At 37.5% G+C, this 20,223-nt stretch overlaps 1 protein-coding gene across 1 annotated transcript in view; it reads right to left on the reverse strand.

Annotated features, from left to right (window-relative positions):
• The window catches only part of PIEZO2 (piezo type mechanosensitive ion channel component 2), a 427,523-nt gene that overhangs the window by 156,890 nt on the left and 250,410 nt on the right, over window positions 1–20,223 (reverse strand). The window contains 2 exon segments of the mRNA XM_067547859.1: window positions 2,593–2,806; window positions 6,335–6,545. Coding sequence (XP_067403960.1) covers window positions 2,593–2,806; window positions 6,335–6,545 — 425 coding nt within the window.

Here is a 20,223-nt window from a genome sequence, read left to right on the forward strand (position 1 = left end):
TCGATAGGAAAGAGAAAAAGAACAAGCAAAATACCGAACGAATAAAAGAACAACTGAAAAAATATTAAGAATATTTTTCTTATCTTAATGTACTTGGGATTTATGAGCGTGAACCAGCCATTAGTATTAATGGAAACTCTGCCTCAAACTGAGAATATTATTAATAAAATAGCAATGTACTAAAGTTCTTGGAGGATGGGAAATGCTAAAATATTTCCCAGTGCCACCCCAGATACATCTCTATCTCATTTTCTTCTATTCCTCTATCCACTGCCTAAGCACAACCCACACTGTACTTTGTACATCCTTCAGTGGCCAACTACTGCTACCACCACTCTTTCTTCAGCTCTCTCCTAAAATGATTTCTTCCACAAAGCCCATCAGTATCAATTCACCAAATCAAGAAGTGTGATTACAAAGAGATACATATACTGTTTAGAGATTAGAGCATCTATTGCTCGCTTGTCTTCTGGTACATTTTGCATCTGAACATTATTGTCTGTGTAATTAAAACATAAGCTCCTTAAGTTGCATCACATATTTATAAGACCAGTTAAGTTTCTAAAGCCCGAGTGCCAAATTTCTGCCCATACTGCCAACTTGCTTTGAATCTTTACTAGGATGTTTTACTTCTGCATATTATTTTTATTCTAAAATTTTCACTAAGAGTGGCTAATTAAACTTGATATTTTAAATTTGTAAACCGTTTAGGATATGAGAAATGTAAAGAGAAATTTAAACAAAAAATGCCCCAAATCACGTAATACAATATATGAATTATTCTGCTTTTTGAGGTCTTGTAGCTTTTGGAATCTCACTGGAGTTTTCTTTAAGTGAAATTCTATTACGATAAAGTACAGCTGCACTATTTACAAAGAAATGTAATACAAAAATTAAGACCTAAATGACATTAACTACAAACTTTTAGCTTTTTCCATGTGTGGATTTGAAATAAGTGAAAAAAAGAGAAATCTTTATAAATGTCTGAATTAAAAAAAAGCACTTTAGTGATTCAAGTAAAAATACTATGCAGCAAGGTGGATTAGAGAATACTACAAGTTGGATTAGAGAATTTTTTCTATCATCATAAGAATGTATAGGTGTACAATAATAAAATTACAGGGCCATATCCTAGTACACAGGTAGTTAATAGGAGGTTTGCTACTTTCTCCCAACATATTAAAGAAGAAGCAGAAGGGAAGCTCTATGCCCTGCGTCATACAGGAGATCAGACTAGATGATCTCAATGGTCCTTTCTGACGTTGGAATCTATAAATCTACAAAAAAGGATTTTAGGCTGCTTCGGAATCTGGTTTAAAATTATTTTTCTCCCTCTAGGTTATGAGAATTCATACAATTGCCTACACTGGCCTCTAGATGGTACAAAAGAGCCTACAGCTAGGAATCTCTTATAATCCCTGCACAATATGTGTACTCAGATCATTCTCCTAAAGTCAGCAATCCTAACATTACAAAACTTAATTGTGTAGTAAATAAAACGTCAAAAAATATGAGTGCCAAAAACTGAACTTAATATGCCAATATACTTAATGTACCAATTGTTGTACCAAAACAGTACATATACAAATGTTATTTTTCACTTGTTTTAATGAATTTTTCTGAGACAAAAAAAAAATTAATTCTGGCATGTCAAATCTCTTTTCATTTTCAATTTACAATAGGTTAAAGTAACACGAAACATACTACAGACGACATGAAAATTAAAAGGTTAGATTTAATTTAATTCAATTAAATATAGTGGCACTAAGCATTATTTATCATAAATGCAATCTGAGGTCAGAATCCAGCAGAACAAGTACTAACCAGTAAAATACTTCCATGACTTCAGCTCCTTTAGATTAAAAAAAAAAGATTTCTTCTTATATGTTTTAGAGGGTAGTTTAACATACTTCCAATAGATATTTATTACAGAGGTAATGTGTGGAAACTTCAGACACTAGCATGTTACATCTTCCAAGCTGCAAGGCTGCCTGTATGAACATAGAACTGGTGTCTGGTCTATGATCACAGGATACAAGGCAAGGAAGGGTGCATGCAATTTGCCCAATATTATGCAAAGTAGGCATGATCCTTCATCTCCTGGCAAGTTGTCAACGTAGCTCTCAGTTTAAAGTAAGTGCACTGACAATGACAAAAATGTACACACATTCTCTATTAATCAAGAGATGGTTATGATGTATTTTACATCTTCTTGTCTCCTCTGCCACAAATGTGTGTGTGTTCCAGGTGATGTATTGCCATTTACTGAGACACTGGGTCATCATATCTTCAGGGTTTCTCTGCCTTCTTACCTTTTTAGCCAGATAACCCCTCCTCTTTCCTACCTGAGGATTACTCCTGCCTAAAAAGGACCATTGTTGTCATCTCTCACACAGACAAGGCTCTAGGGCCAATCCAGTCTACTTCACGCTTTGACTCTCAAAAGTTGAACATGGACTTTTCTGGCATTACATCTATTTCCCTAAAATTATATTAAATCATTTGTAATGTGGAAGAGCAATTGCAACAACATCTACCATCAGAAAAGTGCACCACTTATCTACAATTAAACAATGCATATAAGCCTCTTACCTTGCATAGAAGTCCTTTGGTGGAACAACTTCCTGAAAGAATTGTAACTGGTACAGATAAAGTCCAATCAAGTGCCCCGCACTGAATATAGCCATTAATACACACAGACAGCTGAATATCAGCGGATCAAATACTCGGCAACAGGACCACCATGTACACAGCCCCAAAAATACAAAGAAATACACAGCTGAGGTCAAAGATGGCAACATCATACCTGCAAAAACAAATATTGAGGGTACTGAGAAAAAGCTGGCATTAAAAAAAATTATTAATTCTAAAGCATGATATACAATTTATCAGAACAATTTCAAAATCACATTCACATTTTAATATTTTTTGCTTATTATTATAGTAGCAGCTAAGATTGCTATTAACGAAAAAATGCCAGACAACGTATTTCTCTGTTTTTCCATTTTGCTTACTCTAAATATTAACACTTGGTATGTAGCTAGGCTTAGAAGATAGGTAAGAAGATGTATAGATTTATATCTGTAAATGTCGGTAAATGTTGATTTCATTCCGATGAAAAAATATGTCCTTCAATACGAATAGAAATGTACAAATAGGCAGAGTAAGAAAAATGCTGCTTGAGAACTTATTGGCGTTTGATTTGAGGATATTTACTCTATATTTTGACATGTGATGTTGACACTTTGTGTTTTAATGGTTATACAGCATTAATTTTTTTAATCTCAACATCTAATGTCATTAAATAGTTATAAAAACAAATTCTGTCACACCGATATATAGTCAATTTCAATATTTCCTCTGAGTACATAATTAGTTTCCCTAGTTTATGCAGATCTTTCCCACAGTAAAAGGGGAGAGAAAAACAAGAATTTGTGTGAAACCCCCAAATTAGCAGAGACAGACAGAGGTGTTGTACCTGAAAGTACTTTAACTTTTAAAAAAAATGTATTAGATTTCAAGTTGATGACATTTCTGTAAGATAACCTGTGGGATAATAAAATGATGTGACTAATGAATATGATGTGAAAGTTTCCCATGTAATCCTTTAATTCTAATCACTAGAAATGTGTCCCCCAGTCAGTGAGGTATTAATGTGTACACTGGAAATAAAATGGCGTCTACAGCATATCCGGTACAAGTGGTCTATGTCAGTGCCAAATATGGATAAAAGTAATTCAATTTATACCTCATAAATACCTGCAATACTTAATACGTACCAAGGGCTCTGTTGTATCCCATGTAGATTTTCTTTTGCACACTTAGAACAACATTTCATTTGTGAAGTTGCTATTCTCACTCTTCACACATGGAGCACATCTCATGAAACTTCTAATGTAGCCCACAAGAGGGGGATTTAGGGGTGAGGGTGGGGAGATGCTCATATCTAAGATAGCAGAAAACTGGAGGAAGTGACCTAAGGGAACAACTTGCATCCTACATAAATGGCCAAAGGCATGACCAAAGTAACTCCACTGAAGTCAAGGGAATAACACTAGGGAGGAATCTGGCCCATTTTGCTTAAAAAATCTTGACAATTGAATACCTGAATGAAAGCTGCCTTCTTGTAGGACAGGTTATATAGTGTCCAGAAGGTGGATACTTCCCAGGATATCTGGGGCTCATTTATTCGAATCTGGGTACTCACCCTGCAGCAGAGTGGGCTGCTGTGCCTCAGAAGGATCCATGCCTTGGCGGATGCGGTTTTACACTGTGTTTGGAGCCCTACCATCAGACCGAAGCCACCTGATGGATGGGAGGAATTAGTGTATTCTCCTGCCAGCCTGGCAATGTGCCCTCCTGGCCAGCTGCACCCATTTTTCAGGTGTTGATTTCTCCCTTTCAGCTCACAAGCAGAGTGGGATAGTGAACTCTTTATGCTGATGAAACTCCCCATTTCCTGTTTTTTCATCCCAGGTTATGTTAGCAGAAGTTAGCATAAACCAGGGGTGACTACAGCCCTTCACAGCTAAGGCATAGGACACGCGGTATTGTACATACTAAGGTTAACTTCATATATCTGTGATAAAAGAACTTTCCACTAACAGTAAGTTGGTCTGTGTTATATTAGCATCATCACATGCTTATATGCTATATTTAAGGCAAGTTATTGTCTCTCTTCTAATAAATAATCTGCAAGTGAGTATGTATTGTTTTCATGATTCATATATTTAAAGGCCAGTAGGTTCCCTTATGATCATGTAGTTGGATCTCCTACAGAACACAAGCCATAGAAACTCATCCAGTAAATCTGCATCAAGCCTATAACATCTTTCTTTCTTTTAAATAGATATCTAGTCTTGATTTAAAGACTTCAGTAATGGAGAATCTACCACATTCATGGGTAAGCTATTTCAATTGCTCATTACCCTGGCTGTTAAAAAATTGCACCTTTTTCTAGCTTGAAGATGTCTAGCTTTAGTTTGCAATCACTGGATCTCATTATGCCTTTTTCTGTTAAAGAAATATCTACTCTCAGAAATTTTTTTTCCCATGGCAAGTACTTTCACACTGCAATCAATTCACCTTTTAACCTTTTCCCCCCCTCTAAACTAAATAGACTGAGCTTCTTAAATCTTGCCATCTTTTTCCAGACCTCAAAAGACATCTTTTCCAGCCCTCAAATCATTCTAACAGCTCTTTACTGAGCTCTCTCCAATTTTTCAGCATCCTTTTTGAAGTGCAGACACCAGAACTGGACACAGTACTACACTAATGTTCTCACTAATATCACCTCTTTACTTCTACTTGATATTCTTTGCTTATATATCCATGGTTTTCATTCACCTTCTTAGCTACAGCATCACACTGGAAGCTCATGTTCAGTTGGTTATCTACCATGACCCCAAAGTCCTTTTCAGTGTCACTGCAATCCAGGATATAGACTCCCATCTTTTATGGGTCACCTACATTCTATGTTCTTAAATTTGGGTCCATTAAAATGCGTTATTGGTCTGCATAACTCACCTGTCCCCATCACTATTTACCATTTCACTGATGTCGGCACAGATACCAATCTGCTGCAAATTTCACCAGAAATTATTTTATATTTTATTTTAGATCGTTGATAAAGGCATTGAATAGCACTGGGAGAATAGACTCCTGCAGCACCCCACTAGAAACATCCCCCTACGATGTTTCTTAATTTACCATTACTTTTCATGATCCACCAGTTAACCAGTTTTTAATGCATTTAATGTGAATTACATTAATTTTATATAGTTCTATATTTTTAATCAGAATGTCATTCAGGATTAAGTCAAATGCCTATAGAAGACGAAGTATACTATGTAATCACAGTTACCTTTATCAACCAAATTTGTAATTTCATAAGAAACATTATCAAATTTGACATTTTTATTACAGAATGTGTAACAGACCAGTAAATAAAGGGTAGTAGTGTTTTGTTTGTTTAATATATGGGTTAGTAGAAGGAGCCAGCACCTAGTCTATTAATTCACATCCCGTTGCTTACCTAGAACATGTAGCCTTTTCAAAGTTTGGTCATAATAATAACTTTAAAATTAATATATGCAAAGACTGGGCCACTTAGAACAAGTACCAAAATAAATTAATGAATAAATAAATAATTATAAAATTAAACAGATCAGTGTATTTCCATGGTTGCCAAAAAGCTAATTTAAATAAAAATCAGCAGCAATTAATTTTCCTTCAAAATTTCCATTGTTATTCCCCAGTGTGCCAAGGTGCTGAAAACTCATTTGTACAATGCGTAATCTAAGGGACTCTTGAGGAACTTTTCAAAAGCACCAACCTGTTGAACCAAGTAAAATTGTAACAACAACTTTTCCAGCGGTGGTTATAATGTTTCCAATAAATTCTTTCAGTTTGGAAGCCAGTGAGGCAATTCTACGCAGTAGTTTTAATTTTGTGGTTTCTTCAAATTCCTCTTCGCTATATTCTCCACCATCCAAATCTTCTTCATATATCAATGCATCATCTGGCTCTAATTTTTCTCTTCCAGCCTTAGAAAGAGAAAGAAAACAATGTGATATAAAACAAGGTATCTGTGTCACATAGGTTATTAGTCAGGTCATTTTTAGTGACTGACTCTATGATCACAAAATAATCCAAATAAAAGGTTGTGAAAGGTATGTCAGAAGTCAATTTGTATATATAAGGCTACTATCTTGGACTTGTTTTAAGAAAAAACAGATGAAAAAATATTTGAGAGTGAGATTTTCTCTATCGATCTAGCTAGTTCCTCTGGCAGGTAGCAGGTAATTCCAGTTCTATACATCTCTACTCAAAATCACGATCCTTCAACATTGTATTATCTCTGTTGTTTAGATTGTCAAGTCCCTTTCGGACACAGATCAATAGTGTTATTTCCAGGCCCTGACCAAAGGGGGCTCCCTAGATGATGTTCCTCAGGGAAAAGTCCTTCTTGGGACCATTACCATTCCCTATTGCATGGTCTTTCCTCCCCCATCTGATGAATTCAGAGCTTATCCATTGGATGGAAGGGTGTGTTAGTAGCCTTTTCCTTGATCTTTCCATGGATTATTTAGGAAGAGTCACTGGCACAATGAATAACCATGACAACTATCAGTAATATTCATGGACTCCAGAAATAAAAATAATCTAGGCCTTCTTCCAAATCTAGATTTGTTTCATTATACCATATAATGCTACTACTTACCCAGCCTAATCAACCTGTGGGGTTGCATTACCAGGAGGCCCAGCCATTAATGTAATTGAAGGAAAATATATTAACTCAGTCATGACATATTTTTTTAAAAAAATCTAACAATGGGCTAGATCTTCACCTTGTGTAATTTGGCATAGCTCCATTTGTTTCACTGGAGCTACTCAAAATTAAACCAGCTGAGGATTTAACCAATTACTTTATTTTTTATAGATAGGGGCATGTGTGAGTAGGTGACATTACATTTAAAATTACTTTTCAACAGAACAGAATTCTCATGTTTACTGCGGCCACTGGAAATGACAAATTAGGCTGCATTGATTGGGATGCTTCCAGCGGAAACTGCAGAACTGTTATCCTTCTGAGTATTTAACTTTACAGAATACTTCATTAACATTTTGTTAGGTGGATTCCCTAAGGAAAAGAAACTCCCTCTTGTTCCATTTCACCTATACACTTTATGCCAACTATCTCGTCCCATTAATATGATCTGTGAATGCCCAGAAAAAGCCTGCTCAATCTAGAGTTTCGATTTTACAGACAATGAAATATGTATTAAATACTGCAGAGCTGGTCTAGGAAATCCTCCTCTCTCGGACACATCTGGCTGTTTCACTACTCATGGCCATTATAAATGAAGTGCACTGATGTCTCAACCAACTTATTTCCACTTTCTCATCTTCACAGTTCATTTTCATGGCTTTCAACAAACAAGGTTAATAGCTCTAGAAGCAAGGCAATCATTAGGAGGCTGCAGTGTGCACACTCAGCAAGCACCTCTTGGGGTGTTTAGCACCGGAGACGAATTACTATTGTCTGCTGCCTGTTGGATCTCATGTCTAGAGAGCTCTCTAGTTGATGCTACAGTACTTTACTTAAATAATTAACCACAAAACAATGCTGCAGTTCAGCTAAATGCTGCATAATAGTCTTATGACCACTACCGCTATATCAATGGGAAAGACACAGGAGAGAGAGTACAATGACAGCTTCTCTATCTACTGCAATTACTAGAAGAACTCCTTATTTAGTCCCCTTGGGTCCAATCCTGTGTTTCCAAGCCAGTTGTAGCGCTAACTATTTTTTTTTGTTTACCATGACCATTAAACAACTAACTCTTATGTGCATGCAAATAACAAATGAAATCATTGTAAGTTCTGGATATTCAGAGATGTGGCACTGAGATTTTCGTATACATGGGCCTATACAAAGGAGGACATCTTCAGCTCTTCCATTTATTTATCTGTATCTATGAGACACTGTTTACAACAAAAATAAAAATATAATTTCAAAGTAAATGGCATTACAAGGGAGACTGGCAGACGTTCGATATAGATGACAAAGTGGATTAAAACAATGAGCTCAAGTGGAAACTTTTGAAAAGAGATTTGTTTGTATATATTTACAAATTATGCTTTTTTATTAGAGTGGCATGTCTAGTGATCTGAGCATAGACCTTTGAGCCAAGAATTCCCAAGGTCTAATCCCAGTCGAGACAGTGACTCCCTCGATGAATTTAATTTATATTCTAAAAGTATGTTCTTAATTTATCTTCCTCAGTTAGCACATCTCTCAACGTTGATAGTATGTAGCTACCACACAGGATATATTTAAGGATATATTTGCTAGTTCTCAGGCTAGATGTTCCAAGAAGTCGGAAGATGAATCAACACATCCCCTGGTCATGCTGTCAAAATCACTACCTGAGCAGTGCAGCACTCTTCTAGGAGACTAGAGTGTCAGCCACTTTCTTCTGCTATGCAGAATTTGGCAAAGATTAATTTCCATAGATGAATGTGCATAAAATGCCTTGAATATAAAAATCATTACATAAATGCTATTGCTATTAGTCTACATTAAATAGGAAAATGTTATGCACATGCTAATTTCATTGTAAGGTGAAAGGAGAGCTCTTTTTTAAAAAATGATTTAATATCCTGAATGAGCACCTTCACACATGTGCAAGAACAGGAAATATAAAGCTGAAGACAGAGAAAAAACACAAAACCAAAAAACCTACTTATTCTGAAATGAACAGAAAAATTAATTTAAAAACCGGTCTTGGAGGAAAAAAGGAAATTTTAAAAATATTAAACACAAACTGGAGGAAATACACAAGAAGCGAAAAAAGGAAGGAACAAAACAAGAAGTGGGAGTATTAAAAAAACCTGTGTGACAAGTAAGCAAAGAAAGGAAGTTGCTTTTCTCTCTTCTCTCCTCCAACCCATCTCAGCTACTAAACTCATCCTGTGCACATCTTCCTAACTCCTGCCAAAACTGGCCTTTTGGTTTCCCCACAACACAACAGGGATCCTGATTTTTTCACTTGGAATGTCTGGTCACCCTAGTTTGTAGTTTGGTGCCCCATAGTTCTAGTCAATCTGATCCACATTCTGTCTTAATCCCCTTTAGTCTGGGTCTTGGGGTGTTTGTCTGTGGAGGGGGAGAAGCACTAGAAAAGATGAGTGTTTCTGGATTTACATCTAACATCTAACAGATTGTTTATAATGACAACTGTGAGGCTTCTATTGTTGTCTCAAATAAAAATGGAACTAATTGCTGAGGTTGGGATAGGTTGGACTGATGGTTTTTACTTCCACCTGGTGATAACGTGTCTGTTGTTCTAACAGTTTTTGATGTATATGTTGCAAGATATGGACATGCTCAACCAAAACAGCATTATTCCAGGCAGACTGTTTTGCAAAACCTTCTTCCCACATGGGTCACCTTGAGACGACAAACCAATGCTGCATGGGACATAGTTAGAAAAATACTTTTACTTCCATAATAAATTTCTTACTATGCAACTACAGAATCCCTGGGGATGCTAATTCAATTAAATAAAACCCATCATTCAACTAGTATATAACATTTTTGAAGGCATAAAAATGTGTTTCCATGACCTTTTCTATCTAGAGCGGGGCCCCATGATTTTTTATAAACAGACTAAATGTAGTTTAAGTTTTTCAACTTTGTGCAAGTCCCAGGAGCGTTCATTGTACAACACTTTTTAAAACTGCCAAACAGAGATAAAGCACAGGCAGAGAAACAGTCCTGCCTCTGTGGCAGCTACTATCATGACTAGGGCCAGAATATCCATTAGCTACTTTTGGGGGCTGCTTTAATAACATCTAGCTTTTACATGTTTCATCTGGTACAATATAAACACTAATGCACTGAGATATCCCAAATCCCATAAATGTATTTACTAACAGGCAGCCTTAGTTTCAGTTTAAAACCATTCGTGCACCAGAAAACCTTTTTGTATTGTACCTACAGCTAAGGATACTACATCTTTAAATACAAGAACAGTCATTCAGTGACTTTTGGACACTGGTAAGGACACGAATCTAACTCTTTAAAAATGTCATGGTTGTCATCGTTGCAATTTTTACTAACCGGAGATGTTATAGCTAGATATAGGTGGATCTCAAAAGGTTCTGTGACTCAGAATGAAAAAAAAACTCCAAAGTTTGCTAATGCATTACACTAACTATCTGATATTTTGAGTCTGCGTAATGGCACTGGAAAGCTCACAAGAATAGTCTCTCATGAGAATTCAGGTGCTTCCTTCTTCAAATTAGATCACAAAGACTGCACAAACAGCGTTTTTTGCAGTATTTTGACATTTCCTCCCAGCCAGAAACAGGAAACACAAAAGAATGAAAAAATGAGAAACAAGTTTGGAGGGAAAAAGAAAGGTTATCTGAACTAGAATCAATTTTGCTTGTACAGGCAGGCAAAAGATTATAAATAATTTATGTGTATCAAGCTGTATATGATGCTTACAGAAATAAACAGGAATGTAATGGTAGGACACCTTATTATAATCTTGACATTTGGATCAATGTATTCATGTTTCCGAATGTTTGGATTGTAGGCAGTATAGAAGTGCAAAATAGAATTAGAGATTCTAATTCTAATTAGAGATTCAGTGTGTACTAAGAAGACAGAAATTTCTGAGTTCTAATTCCAGCTCTGACACTGTTTTGATGAGTGACCTAAGGCAAGTTGCTTGAAGTGCTCTGAAAAATGACTATGTAAGAAATGGTTCCTTCTTATTCAACAGATCTCTGAGTCAGAGAGTTTATTGGCTGAAATATATTCTTACTAGTTTGAATTCCTATTAGCTTTTGCAGAGCCCACTCAGTTAAGAGAGAGCAACGGGGATTCTATTTCTTTTTGTGCATTGTCAACAGAATTTTTAACTAAATTCCAATCAGTTACACCTGTACAAATTCATAGAAGATAATGGATTTCCACAGCTGTCTCACAGAACATAACACAGAGACAGTGGGAGTTGCATAAATGTGGCAAAGGGCACAATTTGACCTGTAGAAAGTGATGATTCCTGAGAAGTGGTGGTTTTTTATTTTATTTTTTTTAAAACAACTTAATTCTCAGATCTCTAGTTCCATTTGCAGAAAAGGTATATGTGCATATCTTTATCTGGAAATAATTGAGACAAATACAAGGAGAGCCTCACAATGCCATTTTCTAGTGACATTTTTCAGATTACAACAGCTCTGTCACCTTTTGTGTCTGTTTCTCTACCTGTAAAATAGGGAAAAATATTTATCTTCCGTACCTACCTCACATGAGTGTTGTGAGGATTACTTAATCAAAGCCTGCATAGCACTATACAATTATTAGGTATAACTGATACACGTCATTCTGGATATTATAACTAGTGACTGGATTACTTCAAAAAGTTCTATTTGAATAATACTTATATTGGAACTGTTTGGAAACAGGAATGGAAATCTTCCAACACCAGGTTTGCATGTAAGATCTCTGCTTCCAATATCTTGGTTACAAGCTGGACTATGAGAATAGCTCACGGTATCTCAGTATTTAGATTCAATTTTCTTTTTTTTTATCCAAACCTGTTTGTTCAATTCTCAATATAATTTGTGATAACATTTCCCAGGACACATTTTTAAGCTTGTCTGCACTAAGTCAAAAGGTCCAAAAAACACATATAGATTTTGTTGTTGTTGTTGGAAGAGGTCATCTACTATTTATTTTTTTTAAAATGGGGGAATTGGAAGGAAGAGAGATTTCAATATATGTGCAGAATTTTTCAAATGAGGCTATACCCAAAAATGTCTAAAGAAAAAATTAGCAAGATAATGCAATATTCTGCTGACAGATTTGCTTCTGATTATGTAAACCGAAGGAGCTATTAAAGTGTCACAGACATTTATGGCCCCTAACCACCTCTCAATGACTTAAATGGGAGACAGATCGGGTCTTTATTTAAGCAGAAAGAGACTGAGCTTCTTGTTTGTAACCCACATAGATTAAGCCTTTGAAGAGCATGTAATGAGCATGAAGAGCAAGAGGATGTCAGCAGGTTCTGACCTAAAACAAAGAGTAGATAATGGGACGAGGATCATTTGATTAATTCTCAGAGGTTGCAGGAAAACCAGAAATAAATGAAGTTCTAAAGAGCATCTCAAGACATATTGTATAGTAATTATCAGAACTAAAGCAGCAGCAAAGTTTTGCTTGGGCTTTGTTTGGGCAAAGTATTGTTTATTTTTAAATACGTCTAAATTTATGTTCTAGGAGGGCAATTTGAGTGTCTATTGATTAGGACTCTGTTGTGTGAATGGGACAGTCTAGTCAAAACAACTTTCCTCATTGGTCTCAGGCATCATGACTTCTACTCTGTTCAATAAGACCACATATTACACTATGAGCAGCCAATGGGGAAGACTGCTCTGCTGAAGATGGAGCAATGCATATTCAGACAACTAGTCAATGGAGCCTACGTCTCCAAATAAAACAGGAGGGCAGTCACAGGCAACTTTTTAGAACTCAGCAGGTTGTCCTCTCAGCATGTCCAACTGTCCTTAGGGAACAAGCTTCAACCCATTGAGTGGCTATTAATTAGCTGAACAAATGAAATATAAACAAAATCTAAAAAGGAAGAGAAGGAACTCTATAGGGAAGAACCTAATATATTTCAGTAGAAAGTAGACTAATATTGAAGACATTTAAGAGATAAAATTAATAGATGTTTTATGGAGATTAATATAGTTGTTTAGGAATTATTCTATAACACTCAAGAATTTAATAGAGAAGGATAATTTTCTAAATAATCTTTAAACTGACCTATAGAATTTAACAGAGAATTCTATTGCGGGTTCAGAATTCTGTAGGTTGGTTTGAAACCTCTATGGGGCTCTCTCTTCTACAGGGTTTACGCATAAAGTATAGGTTTCACCAGTTTTGTAGTGCTAGACAGCTGTGAATGACTTACATGTCCAGAACAGACTGTTTTGCATCCCAGAATGCTCTGAAAAAGGAATACATTATTAACTGGCATTGACTATTCATTGATCTCAGTGAAGATATATCTGCTTGTATCTGAGAAAGTTCATTTTTGAAGTCAACATGATCATTGTGGGGTAGCAGTTACCCTTGTATGAATGACATTGGGGTCTTTGATAACCTACACTGATGTCATGAAGAGCTCACCAGCTCATAACTGGAAAAGAATTAATAAATTTCTGGCTCTCCCAAAGACTCCCAAGGGACCTAAGCACATGCACTGTAGTGTTCCCCTTCACAATGCTTTTGTTCTGAAATAACAAGAAATGAATCATAGAATCATAGAATATTAGAGTTGGAAGGGACCTCACGAGGTCATCTAGTCCAACCCCCTGCTCAAAGCAGGACTAACCTCAGCTAAATCATCCCAGCCAGGTCTTTGTCAAGCCACAGCTTAAAAATCTCTAAAGATGGAGATTCCATCACCTCCCTAGATAACCCATTCCAGTGCTTCACCACCCGCCCAGTGAAAAAGACTTTTTCCTAATATCTAACCTAGACCTCCCCCACTGCAACTTGAGACCATTGCTCCTTGTTCTGTCATCTACTACCATTAAGAACAGCCTAGCTCCATCCTCCCTGAAACCCCCTTTCAGGTAGTTAAAGGCTGCTATCAAATCCTCCCTCATTCTTCTTTTTTGCAAACAAACAACAAGCCTAGTTCCCTCAGCCTCTCCTCATAAGTCTTGTGCTCCAGCCCCCTAATCATTTTTGTTGCCCTCCGCTGGACTCTTTCCAATTTGTCCACATCGTTTCTGTAGTTGGGGGCCCAAAACTGGATACAGTATACCAAACATGGTCTCACCAGTGCCAAATAGAGGGGAATAATCACTTCCCTCGATCTGCTGGCAATGCTCCTACTAATGCAGCCCAATATGTCATTAGCCTTCATGGCAACCAGGGCACACTGCTGACTCAAATCCAGCTTCTTATCCACTGCAATTCCCAGGTACTTTTCTACAGAACTGCTGCCTAGCTCATCGGTCCCCAGTCTGTAGCTGTGCATGGGATTCTTCCGTCCTAAGTGCAGGACTCTGCACTTGTTCTTGTTGAACACCATTCGATTTCTTTGGCCCAATCCTCCAATTTGACTAGCTCACTCTGTATCCTATCCCTACCTTCGAGGGTATCTACCACTCCCCCTAGCTTAGTGTCATCTGCAAACTTGCTGAGGGTGCAATCTACCCATCCTCCAGATCATTAACGAAGATGTTGAACAAAACCGAATCCAGGACCAACCGCTGGGGCACTTCACTTGTTATGGCCAGCTAGACACTGAGCCATTGATCACTACCTATTGAGTGCGGTGATCTAGCCAGCTCTCTATCCATTTTATAGTCCATTCATCCAACCCATACTTCTTTAATTTGCTGATGAGAACACTGTGAGAGACTGTATCAAAAGCTTTGCTAAAGTCAAGGTATATCACGTCCACTGCTTTCCCCACATCCACAGACCCAGTCACCGCTTCATAGAAGGCAATCAGGTTGCTCAGGCATGACTTGCAGTTGGTGAATCCATGTTGACTGTTCCTGATCACCTTCCTCTCTTCCAAGTGCCTCAAAATGGATTCCTTGAGGACCAGCTCCATGATTTTTCCAGGGATTGAGGTGAGGCTGACCAGTCTGTAGTTTCCTGGATCCTCTTTCTTGAAGATGGGCACTATATTTGCCTTTTTCCAATCATCAGGGACCTCCCCCAATTGCCACGAGCTTTCAAAGATAATAGCCAATGGCTCTGAAATCACATCAGTCAACTCTCTCGGATTGCATCTGGCCCCATGGACTTGTGTATGTCCAATCTTTCTAGTCCTGAACCTGTTCTTCAGCACTGAGGGATGTTCACCTCCTCCCCATTCTGTGCTGCCCAGTGCAGTAGCCTGGGAGCTGATCTTGTCTGTGAAGACAGAGGCAAAAGAGGCATTGAGTACCTCAGCTTTCTCCACATCCTCTGTGATTAGGTTGCCTCCCCCATTTTGTTTGGCGCCCACACTTTCCCTAATCTTCCTCTTGTTGGTGACATACCTGTAGAAACCCTTCTTATTCCTCTTCATGTCCCTTGCTAGCTGCAACTCTAATTGCGCTTTGACCTTCCTGATATCATTCCTGCATGTTCGAGCAGTATTTTTATAATCCTCCCTAGTCATTTGACCAAGCTTCCACTTCTTTTTTGTGTTTAAGCTCACCAAAGACTTCTTTGTTAAGCTAAGCTGGTCGCCTGCCGTATTTGCTATTCTCTCTGCACATCGGTATGGTTTGTTCCAGCACCCTCAATAAGGTTTCTTTAAAATACAGCCAGCTCTCTTGGATTCCTTTCCCCCTTGTATTAGCCTCCCAGGGGATCCTGCCCATCAGCTTCCTGTGGGAGTCAAAGTCTGCTTTTCTGATGTCCATGGTCCATATCCTGCTGTTCTCCTTTCTTCCTTCTGTCAGGATCCGGAATTTGACCATCTCATGGTCACTGCTGCCTACGTTGTCACCCACTTCTACTTCCCCTACCAAATCTTCCCTGCTTGTGAGCAGCAGGGCAAGAGGAGCACAACCCCTAGTTGGTTGCTCCAGCACTTCACCAGGAATTCGTTCACAACACTCTCCATAAACTTCCTGGATTGTATGTGCTCTTCTGTATTGCTCTTCCAGCAGATGTCAGGGTGATTGAAGTCCCCCATGAGAACCAGGTCCTGTGAACAGGAAACTTTCCCTAGTTGGCTGAAGAAAACCTCATCTACCTCATCTTCCTGGTCTGGTGGTCTATAACAGACTCCCACCACGACATCACCCTTATTGTTCTTGCTTCTAAGCTTAACCCAGAGACTCTCAACTAGCTTATCTCCAGTTTCATACTGGAGTGTCACTAAAAAAAAATGATCTTTCTAAAACATCATAGAAGGTCCTATTTAAAGTGGCATCAGGTGTATTTCTGTTTCTTGGGTCTTTTTTTACCTGTAGTATGAGTGTTGTAAATTATGACTGGAAGAACAGCCCTCCTGCATGGCACTCTCTTTGATAGCAACTCTAATGCTTGCTCATTCCAGAATCTAAATCAATGAATGACGACTATACCACGAAGTAACCATATTGATCTCAATTAAATACAGCACTTGTCAGTTTTACACCCTTCTTCAACACTCCATGAAGAGTAAACAGAAACCAAAAAAAGCATAAGAACATCATGCTTGGAAATCAATATGAATATTTTTCTTAATATTGTGGTTTATGTATGGGATTTTTGTAGTCAGCTTTCAAAGTATTTTTAATTCTCCTGCTGTTCTGTTTCACATTTTTTGAAAGTAACATTGGATGGTATTTCATACCCAGTGTTTAGCCACTTATATTGAAATATTATTGAATAACTGCTCAGATGAAACTGTGGCTTGCTCTCTCCTCTGAAATGAGGCAGGGAGGACATAGAGCATGGTATTTCCCAATAGACACAACAGCCTACTGAACTGGCCTGCCACAGAGCATATCCAAAGGACAGAGCAGCTAGCAGCTAGGTGGTGCACAAGCAGAACAACCTCAGAACAGACCTACAGCTAACAGACACAATCTGATCCTCAATATTTACAAGGAAATTAGGGTTGAAATCTTTGTCCTGTTGAAATCAACTGCAAAACTTCCACTGAATTTAAATGATCCAGGTCTAGGAGGGGAAAAAAGTAAAACCATTTAAAAGTAAAACTGAGGACACAACCTGCACACCTGTACTCGTGTAATGGGTCATTTCTCATACAAATAATGCCACTGAGATGAATGGGGCTACTCATGTGAAAGAGTTTGAAATTTTTAAGCGGATTCTATTGAGTTTGCCCATTTATTGATATAAAGATACTCCTTGTTGATGCTGCATAGTAGTAAACATTTTCCCTGCAAAAAGTTATGTGCAGCACTGAATACTTAGCTCAGAGTACTGACAACTTGTAGATTGATTAGCTGTTGCAAAGAGTTTACAACTATACAATTTAGCCTGAAAATCAGTCATAACAGGAATAAATCAACAGTGCTGATGAAAACAATATTAAAATATTATGTAATACACAAAAATATAAATGTGAGACAAGATTAATGCACATCATGAGCAATTATCATCATCTTTCAAATACCCAACTCCTTTCTTCCAAAAAGATTCCAGACATTTTAAGAACCTAAATATAGCACTTCAAAAATGCAGACATTTCTAGGAAAGAGAACAACCACCGATCAGCACACAGTACACTACATACAGTGGACAACTTGTTTATAGCACAATTTAACTGGCTGCTGTGGACAGAATCAACTCATATTCATACCATGTTTTAAAATGGAGTCCTAATACTAGTAATAAAGTAGAGGTTTTAAAAGTTAAACTGTGTTAGAAACGCTCTTTACAATGAATTAAATATTGTTCCTCTATTTGATTTAAACTTAGTATAGACAAAAGTTTCAGCCATGAACAAGTGAATAAATTCCTGTACAAGTTAAAAGCATCATGGGTCACTGAAGTCCATACAGAACAGAAAGAACTAAGTCAAACCCTGCTAGGATCTGAACTTGTGGTTCTACAAAGCGTTATTCTGCTCTCATTTACACTGGTGTAAATCCTAGGTAACTTCACTGAAGTCAGTGGAATTACACCAGTGTGAAAGGAGACTATGACCCAGAGAGGATAGCAATGTTTAACAAATGGGAATTTACTGAAAAATAGGGTAATTTGAGGGCTGCAACAGAAAGATATTGGTATTTAATCTTACTCAACAAGGAAATCAACAACCTCCTATGGAGAGAATTCTTAACTTACTTCCAGAGTGTATGCAAAAATGTGTTGTCCATTATTCGCTGAAATCTATGTAGGATCAAAGAAATTTTTGAAATACACAAGAAACTGGAAAACAGAATTTGAGTTTTAGAGTGGGATGGGGGAAGGCATGTAATTAAATTTTGTATACAAAAGCTATTGCACAGGGAATGGACAGAGATTTCACTTCCCAAGATACTGCACTTAAGCAAACTTCATGTGAATTCAACACAGGATTACACGGCTAATATGGCAATAAAGTCTTACATCTTGACTTCAAAGACTCTGAGGAGTAAGCCAAAAGTGAAAGAGGATAAAATCACTTACATGGAGCTAGGCAGGTTGACCTGAGAGGCTGAAACACCATTTGTTAATGAGAGAGAAATTGGCAGTCTTAGCAGCCTGCAGGCTAAGACATCACTTGGGATATCTAAAAAAGTGAGCATTTTTGCCACTTTATTTCCTGGTAAACAGTGGCATGTCTCAAGTTTCCATGTTGCTTAATATACTTATTAATGATCAGAGATGGGTGGGAGGCTCTGTGAGCAGTGAGGTAGCAAAATTTGAAGACAAAAAGTTATTTAGATTATTCACGAATAAAAAGGACTGATGAACTTCATAGACAGCTAACCAAGTAAAGTGAATGGGCAACACAGTGACAAAATTCAGTGTTGACAAATGAAGAAACCACAAGTTCAGATCCTAATGCACATTGGAGGGAACATTTTAAACTACTCATTCACCCTGCAGAATTCTAACTTAATTGCATTAGCTCCAGAAAGGGACCTGGGTATTCCTGTACACAGGTCAATGAAAACCTCTGCTTAATGTTCACCTGCAGTCAAGAAAGCTAACAAGATGTTAGGAAGCCTAAGGAATGAGATGGTGAATAATGCAAAAAGTACAATGCTTTTATATAAATCAGTGGCATGGCCTTATCTGAATTTCAGTGTGCAGTACTGGTCACCCCATCTCAAAAGGATATTACAGAACTAGAGGGGATCAGAGATAGGCAACAAAAATGATCAAGGGCCCAGAAAACTCTCATGTGAAGAGAGATTGAAAATACTGGGATTGTTTATCTTAGAAAGGAGACAAATAAGAGGGGACTTGATAAAAGAATATAAGATAATTATTAATTGAGAAATGGTAGATTGAAAACTTCTGTGCTCCCTGTTTCATACCACAAGAACAAAGGGACAGTCAATGAAATTAAAATAATAAAAAAGGAAATACTTTTACACAACATGATTAAACTGTGGAATGTATTGCCATAGGAAGTCATGGAGGCCAAGAATTTAACATTTTAAAAGGGATTGGATAATTATATGGAGATCAAGAATATACAGAGTTTTCATAATAAATTATAAAATTTGGAAGGGATATCAAACCTCATACTTCAGGATTTAAGACAGTCTCTATTAGAAATCAGAATATGACCTATTACAGGAAGTAGATTATCCCATGTCTACCCATTCTTACACAGTCCTCCAAAGCACCTGGTGCTGGCCACTCTCAGACACAAGATACTGGATTAGAAGGACCTTGGGTCTGATCCTGTATGGCAAAACCTATGTTTTTTAAAGGTTTGGATGACTTAGGTGAGGCATGGGACAGTTTTAGACCTCAGTATATTTCATACCATTTGTCTTGGATTATCATGCATAGAGGCACCAAACAAAACTGATTTCCCATAGTGCTAGGTGCTGAACAGACACATAGTAAAACATAGTCCTTGCCCTAAAGTGCTTATAATTTAAGTGGTTAAGACAAGCAAAGGGTGGGAGAAAGAAAGCTTTATTATCCTCATTTTACTGTTGGGGAACTGAGGTACAGAGAGATTATGAGACTGGCCTGAGGCCACAAAAGAAAATTTTGGCATA

Source organism: Emydura macquarii, unplaced genomic scaffold (assembly GCF_026122565.2).
Source record: "Emydura macquarii macquarii isolate MOO-44397 ecotype Brisbane River unplaced genomic scaffold, CSIRO-AGI_Emac_v2 contig_212, whole genome shotgun sequence".
Taxonomy (NCBI): Eukaryota; Metazoa; Chordata; order Testudines; family Chelidae; genus Emydura; species Emydura macquarii.